Consider the following 8,550-nt stretch of genomic DNA (forward strand, 5'->3'; position numbering starts at 1 on the left):
GTCGTATCTTAAGTTTATTTTCATTTCATTCGGTATTGATTACCGTGGAATGAGCCATATTCAACTTATCTGTCAAACGCACGCATATGTACGTATTCGCATTTTATGGAGTTTCGGCTTTAGACTTCAAACAACTGACGTCAAATTTGTTGTTATGGAAATTGATGTTTATGTTTTATCAACAATGGCATTGGTTTTTAAGTAAGTTTTCAGCCAAGGTTTCTAGTCAGAAAATTCCTAAGCTAAAAAACCCCCAAAGCGAAAATGTCAAAAAGTCTGCCACGAAAAAAGCAATCGCGGGTACACTTGACTAAGTCTAATACACAAAACCCGGTGGCTACCGAACAAGACGAAGCACCCGCAGAAGAGGACTCTGATTTACATTTGTGAGTAATCATATGTACATAGTAGTATGTACACATATGTATGTAATTTTATAACCTAAGGATATATGTATATGGAGCCATGGTCAGGTAAAGTAAAAAGAAAAATAAATTTTCCTACGCGTTTTTTTCATCGTTTACGCCTTTCTTAGGGAGTCTGATATTTCCATTGCATAAAACGTACCAGATTAAATAAAATGTCCAAGTAAAAAAAAGCAAATAATTTATAAATCCTTACGAAGCAAAGCTCTGTTTGATGTTCTAATACTGATTATTTTGGTTTGCAATTATAGTAAGTACTTTGAGTTTACCCTTCAATTGAGTTTACCACTTTTTCATGCACTGAACTCATCGTCTTGAGAACTTTGACAGTTGATTTGCGAGATTTACTTTGTTTATCAGGCACGTGCGCGTTAAGGTGAAAGCATTTTTTCTAGTTATAGATACATATCTGTTTTCAATATCAGACACCCCGAAAAGGAGAGTTTATTTTGTTGGCCAAAATCTTCTTAAATAACCCAAAAGAAATCATAAAACTGACCCAAAAAGATCATTAACGTATTTTTGTAAACAGGCTGACTTCAGGAAAGCTCCACATTAAAAGATGGCGGGAACCGGACTCAGATGATGAAGACAATCCCGATTATAAATATGATATTGCAGAAGCATGGCGAAACCTTTTAACACTGTCATCATGTCATCAAATAATGCTCAAGTATGTTAAGCTTAAGTACAATCGGACATATGTTTTTAATTAAAAAAGTTTACGACTGGATTAATTTTTTAGCAAGAATTTAAAAATTTGAAATTTAACAAATGAGTTATTACATAACAGTTATTGGGTCAGAAATATTTTTTGGTTTCGCTGATAACCATCGCAAAGTTATATACACATGGCCTTATTCATAAAAAAATAAAATAGGTTTAAAGAGCCTTAAAAATTTACGTTTTCATATATTTTTCATTTTATAAACCTTTTATAAAGCTACTTTATTTTTATGAATAAGGCCAACAGATTGTAAGTGTGTTAGGTGTATTCGTGTATTTGGAAAAAAAATTTTGTGGATTTTTTTTGGCAATCAGCTGATTATAGGCTGTACAATGGTGATAACCCAATACTTATTTTTTTACGTTGTTTGATAGCTTTGCAAAAACACAAAAATAACTATTATTGACAAATGAAAAGATATTTTTCCTACATAACAGTTATCAGGCGACGTAAAAAATTTACGTTAGGATGTAAGAGTCAGTATATTCATATACATTAGACTGTATCACTCCCCATACAAACCATATCATACCATACCATTCCGATTTAGACTTGTGAGGTATAATTGGAAAGGTATTTTCTCAACCTCTTTATTTGTTCGCTAATAAACTCATTCAAAGGATGAAAAAGAAAGGTAGGATGAACGAGCGTCATTCCAAGTTAAATTAAGATGTGTTGGTATTTAGGGGGAAAAAAATTGGGACGTGAATGGGATTTTTTGTGCACAGAAATAAAAAGAGCGAGAAAATGACTTTCTACTGAAACCACATCGGTCTAAATGAGAGTAGTTTTGGCCCAGTTAATCAAGTTTTTCTTAAAACAATCTTTGAAAAAGGTTAAAAAGAGCATCAAAAATCTCATTATTACGATTCCGTTCAAAAGATGTATAAATATTTTTATGCAGATTTTTTAAGCTTAATCTGCTTTGTCATCTGAGGGATTTTTTTTTTCGAAAATTTCTTTAAGAAACCATTTGTATTCATAAAAACCTATATTTTTGGAGGTATTTTCAAATCGGTCCAGCTCACGTAGATCTTAGTATTTTTCCGAAAAATTTTGGTGGATGTCTTAAAACATAATAGATTTTGTAATCGCGGCGGAAAAAACCCCAACTTATTTTGGTGATGCAGTCTTATATACTTATATCAAGTCGAAATTGTTCAAAATTTTTCGTGCGATACACACTGACCGAACGAATTTATACCCAACAAACACTGGAACAAAAATTTTGTTTTGTTTTTACGTTTGAGAAAATCGTACTTTCCAATTTGATTTTCAGCTTGTTTATTATTTGAAACTAAAAATTTTCTCAAATTTTTCTCAAAAATGATTTATCAATTTAAGAACGGTCTGAGAAACATTTGAGAAAAATTCCACTCCGTTCCGTCCCATCTGTGTCAACATGGCACAGATGTCGAAGTCCATCGGTAGTCTGCTACATCAGTCGCAAAGTGGCTATTCGACCACGCGGTCGCTGTTATTCGGCTAATTTCAAAACAGGCTATGCAGCTAATTTTTTACATCAACCGTATTTTCTTTGTTAAACCAACTGGATAAATAAGCTATTATATAAACTGTTAAACTGCATAAATAAAAATTCCTTTCCTTTAAAACTGTATCATTGGAAACACTATACAAATATTTCAATGAGAGTAGCTGGATTTCATTTCGTTCCGCTCCACTCACGTTTGAGAAAAAGTTGAAAACTCGACATTTTTCAATTTGAAAATAAAACAAAATTTCATATTAAAAAAACGCCTTTTAGATTGCAAACGCTATCAACGGTTATTTGAGATGCATTTGAGAATAAACGTTTGAGATTTGGGAAACGGACTGATTGTCAAAGGCGTTTTCGAACTGGCTGCCGAGATAGGTCGATCTTCCACTCAGCCATCGATGTGGTATGTTTTAGATGTGCTTAACGGGACAATTCTGGCAACTGTCTTTCATAACGCAATCATCAATTGTGGAAACTATCTTTACTGTCTTCCGAAAGACCAACTGAAAGATCTGAAAACGAGAAGGTCTTAACGTTATTCTGTTTGCCTTTTAGCAATAAGTTTTTAAAAAGTTAAATAAAATTAGAACAATTATACATTTTTCTATTTAGAGCAAAACATAAAAATTTAAAAAAATTAAATAATTAGAAAGAAAAGAACAAAATTAAAAAAGGATAAATAGATCAAAAATTTTAATTAAAAACATTCTTTTTAAAAAAGTGAAATCAGAAAATTAAATAAAAATGAAAAAAAAATTAAAACAAGTAAGAAAATCTAAGTTCGGGCGGAGCCGAACATTAAATACCCGGCGCAAATATTAAATATATTTGTTTTCACCTTTCCGAAAGCTACCGCTACATGGTAAGCCGGGGTGTATCAATTTGAGTAAATTAGCGTACTTAGATTTCGAAATTTTGAAGTTTAAAGCAGTTCTGAAATTTACCGTTATATGAAAAGCGGCCTCAATTTTAGTCCGCTTTCAATAATTTTCAACGTTTTGCTTTTATGTGGCAAGCGGAATAATCGTACCCAGTTTGGTACAAATTGCTCGAAGAGTTACCGGGATACACATACGTGGTCATAAGTGGGCGGTGCCACGCCCATTTTCCAAAATTTTATCATAAACGTATTTTTTGCAAAAGAGTTATTGCAAACATCAAGTTCGAATAAAGTAGCTTTAATATTTACTGATTTATCGAAGATTTCGTATTTCTCTAAATTACCGTTATATGGGATGTGGGCGTGGTTATTGTCCGATTTCAAAAATTTTCAGCCATTTGGTATCCTGTACCAAGTTTGAAAGAAATCGGTGCAGCGGTTACCAAGATATACACATGTAACCATAAGTGGGCGTGGCTACGGCCATTTCCCAAAAATTTATAATATTCTTATTTTTCGTCTAAAGCTTATTGTAAATATCAATTTTGAGTGAATAATCTTTAGTAGTTACTAAAATATCGCAGTTTTCGTATTTCTGAAAACTACCGTTATATGGGAGGTAGGCGCGGTTATTGTCCAATTTTGCCCATTTTCAATACCATCCGTCCTACGCCCGAAAAAAGTGCACGTACCAAGTTTCGTTAAGATATCTCAATTTTTACTCGAGTTATCGTGTGCACAGACGGACGGACGGACGGACAGACAGTCACCGCTTAATCGATTTCTCTTTTCATCCTGATCATTTATGTATACATTTGTCTAAATCTATCTCGATTCGTTTTGCCTGTTACAAACAACCGTTATGTGAACAAAGTTATAATACCCTTGTGCACAAGTGCGCTCGGGTATAAAAAGGAAAAAATGAAAACAAGTTCCTAAAAAGAATAAGAAAAATTAAAACACTTAATTTAACAAAATAAAGTAAGTTAAAAAAGACAAAGCAATTAAACAATTATATCTGAAAAAAGAAAGACATTTAAACTAAAAAAACTGTAAATTAAAAGAAAAGTAAAAACTAAATAGGTTTCTAAAAATTTAATGAAAATAAAAAAATATTTTACTTCTGAATTTAAAAGAATTAATATTAAGAAAAAAACCAAAATTTGAAAAAAATAAAATGAAATTATTTAAAAATATTTTTTTTCCTTTTAAAACAATAAAATGTTACAAGTAATTTCTAAGCAAAAAACATAACCGTCTTCAATTCTCATATAAAAATTTAAGAGCACCGTTAATTTTTTCAAAATCCAAAGATCGGACGTAAACCAAATTGGTATGGAACCACCTCGGAGGTGTTACACCTTTTCTTTAAAAATCATAGAAATCGGTTAATGCGGTCCAAAGTTATGCGGTAACATAACATATAATACATATATTCCGACGAGTTGATAACCTCATCCATTTTTGAAGTCAGTTAAAAAAAAAAAAGTAAGTACATATCTGCTCGCCGAGGACACGAATGGCACACCAGTGCTTTGCACACTCGAATATTGCTCAACAGTCGAGCGGCGCAAGAAAAATTATATACAAGTGCTTTCTGGCGAAAGAGTTATTCATTCCGAGTGCTGAATGAGACTTTTGTGCTAGAATAACGAAATTATATCTTACATTTGTCCTTCGAAAGACCTTTTACTACCAGCCGGAATTGCTCTGTAAGGCCGACATAAAAACTGCTTTATTTTACCCTTATTAGGCTCACCTTGCGATTGTATGAAATAAAAAATATTTCTCATCTTGCGATAAAATTTATACATAACTGTTATATCCCTAATTTATAAATAAAACGGCCTAAAATTTGGCTTAATTTAAATCTGGCCTTGAATTTATTACAAATTTCAACAAAAGATAATTGAAGAACAAAAATAAAATAAACACTGAGCAAATAATTTCAATTTACAGAGAAAAGGGACAGCGGCGTTTACAGCTGCTGATTGGACTAAATGTTACTCAAGAATTCCCTTGGAAACAAGTCAAATACAAGAATTTTTTAGATCAACTCGAAGATATAGAAGAAGGCGAATTTTTAAGCGCAGCACTTCAAGGGTTTAATTTAGAAGATCATTTATTATTTGGTTATGCTCCCATCTTGACGGAAAATCTAGACGATGTGCCAGAGGGTGATCCCTTTATTGTTTTTCTAAATCCAGCAGATGCTAAAACGGCGCTATCAATAATTCGAAATATGGAATTATATGAACGTTGGGTAGTAAACAAGCGTTTGTTAAAGAAACCTCGCCGTTGGGTATCACTAGGCAGTGAGAATGAACTAAAGATGACTATAGAACAACAACATGCAACTCCACTGGAGGTCGAGGTACAGAGTGTATATCCCTTAAGGATACCAGAAAACAAGGAATTTTCCTTTCGCAAATCTTCGGACGTGCGTGATGGATACGTCGAACTTTTGCCGAGTGAATTAGTTAAATTTGAAAATATATTGCGACGACGAGTTACCATAGGTATTCAATCGGCACCAACTGTAATTCACTTGGAACAGCAAACTGATCCAACATTTCCAACAAATGCCTGGGCACAATATTTGTACGAGATAATTGATGAAGGTTAGAGAAAACCCTATTATAACAATGCAATATAAGTATGAATCACAATAATTTTTTTACCTTAAAGAGGGGTTAGATGACACTTCGGAAGACGAGGCTTCCAAGGAGCAAGCTCAGGGCTCAAGCAAATCTGTAACTCCGGCATCAATGGAACCCGCAATTACCAAACCACCACCAGAACTTTCGTCTAATATCCGACTCTTATTGGACACTTTAGAATTTAATCAAATTGATATGTACCGGTAAGTAATAAGTGAAAACAAATTCGTATTTTACATTTCTGGATTCGGTTTTTTTTTCGAAAATATTATTAGCGGCCACTTTTATAAAAACAATTGTGCTTAGTAATTTTCTAGAGTAAAACATGAAGTTACCCTTTTTTGAAAAAAAAAGCCTTTCAACGGTAAACGAATGCAAGTAAATACATATAGTATTAACTAGCGTTATGAATTTATCGTGTTTTTTTGATTTTGTACCCAACGATTCACTTTTGGATAAAAAAAAACTGTCCAATTAAGGAAAAAATGTTGTTAGTATATTAACGGAATAAAGTCTTATACTGGATTTCCACTAGGCAATAAATGGCAAAAATGACAAATGACAAAGTTGGGCATTGAAAAATTATTATCGTGTCATTATGTGAAAAAATAGTCATTGAGTTCATTTCCACATGGCATTTTTTTAAAGGGCAAAATTTTTTTTTCATTTCAATGCCTTATTCATAAAAAATAAAGTAGGTTTAAAAAGCTTTATAAATTGGCGTCTTCATAAATTTTTCATCTCATAAACCTTTTGTAAAGCTACTTTATTTTTTATGAATCAGGCTATTGGCTTTTTCCAATTGCTTAATTCATTTACACGGAAAATTCCTAAACTACCAGAAGGAGTGTGCCTCAGTTCCTATTTTCTGGCTAAACCTAAAACGCATAACCCGGCACCCATGTATCCACTAGCAACTTTGAACTGCTGTGGCTAAAGTTCCACCGCAGCGTAGCTTTTGCATTTTTGAAAATACCGTTATATGAGCCCAGATGCCCATTTTCAATCCCAACCAACCTTAGTTAAAGGGCGTCCTACTTACCAAATTTCGGTGATATATCTTAATTTTTTCTCGAGTTATCGTGTACACAGACGGACAAAAGGATGGCAGATATGGCTAAATCGATTCCTCATTTCATTCTGAACATTTATGTATACATTTGTTTATATCTATCTCGATTCGTTGTGGCTGTTACAAACACTCGTTATGCGAACAAAGTTATAATACCCTTGTGCACAAGTGCGCACGGGTATAAAAACGAGAAACCAAATCGAAGAACAAAGTCGATTATATTGTGATAGAGGGAAGGAACGCTTCCAATATTTAAGACGTACATACGTAATACACTCCGAGGACCAAAAATCGTCTTGCAGAAAAGATACGTCGTTTGATTCACTGCCTTCAAATTCCTCCTCTTCTAATTCTGTATTTTCAGGAAACTCTTCCACGTCAGGCCCTGCTCTTTCTCGTTCTCAGATAAAAACTTTTCTGCATCGTCCACAATGGTGATAAGAGAAGACTGAATAAATATTCGAATATACAATAAACATTTGCTAAAATATTTAATTAGATTTAGGAGATTCACAAGACGTGTTAACCGTCTTAAGTAGGGACACGAATTTCGATACGATACGATACCATATCGATACTTTTGGAACTCGATACCGATATTTTTACTCGATAGTTTTAAAACGATATTTTTCGGAATCGAGTACCAGAACGCTGGTATCGTATCGACCTAATGTGATTAACAATTCTTCCCGATATAAATTCGGCTTTAAATAACAGAAATTTTTTACTATCGTTAGGATTGCATGTGGCGGGATTTGAACAAGCGGTCTCGGTGTTTTAAGCCAACACCTCAATCTCTACGTGTAAAAATAATAGATTGGCGCTTACACAAGATGTTAGTGTTTGGCCGAGCTTCTCCATTGATTTGTTGCGTGCGCCTTGATGTTGTGCCACAAAGGGCGTCCCTACTGTTTTACGCCGACTCTGAACGGCGATTGTTTTTTTTATGAGCTGGTTTTCATGGCAGAAATACCCTCGGAGGTTTGCGCACTTTTAATCACTACACCACAGCAGGCTACATACGGAACCAATATTCAGAAATTTTTTTATTTTGATGTTGGTATCGATATTTGGGATATCGAGTCTTTTTTATTCCGATATTAATGGGTACCCGATATTTTTACAGCGATGCTTTAAATGAGTACCGTATCGATACTTTCGGTTCGATATCGTTTCCCTAGTGTTAAGCTTAAGATTGTTTATGTAAAAAATTGATTAAAATGGTTTCGAGGATTTCTAACGAAACCAAAATGTTTTTAAACTGATAAAAATATATAATTGGCCCCCC

General features: G+C 33.5%; 1 protein-coding gene across 1 annotated transcript in view; it reads left to right on the forward strand.

Moving 5' to 3' along the window:
• Positions 1-264: 264 nt before the first annotated feature.
• The window catches only part of LOC118754523 (WD repeat-containing protein 63), a 36,293-nt gene continuing 28,007 nt past the window's right edge, over positions 265-8,550 (forward strand). Inside the window, exons 1-4 of the mRNA XM_036489402.1 lie at positions 265-386; positions 958-1,098; positions 5,490-6,151; positions 6,219-6,393. Of these exons, the coding sequence (XP_036345295.1) occupies positions 265-386; positions 958-1,098; positions 5,490-6,151; positions 6,219-6,393 (1,100 nt within the window). The remainder of the gene's footprint in view (positions 387-957; positions 1,099-5,489; positions 6,152-6,218; positions 6,394-8,550) is intronic.

This window comes from Rhagoletis pomonella, unplaced genomic scaffold (assembly GCF_013731165.1).
Source record: "Rhagoletis pomonella isolate Grant_MI unplaced genomic scaffold, Rhpom_1.0 Rhpom_scaffold_00002, whole genome shotgun sequence".
In the NCBI taxonomy this organism is placed as follows: Eukaryota; Metazoa; Arthropoda; class Insecta; order Diptera; family Tephritidae; genus Rhagoletis; species Rhagoletis pomonella.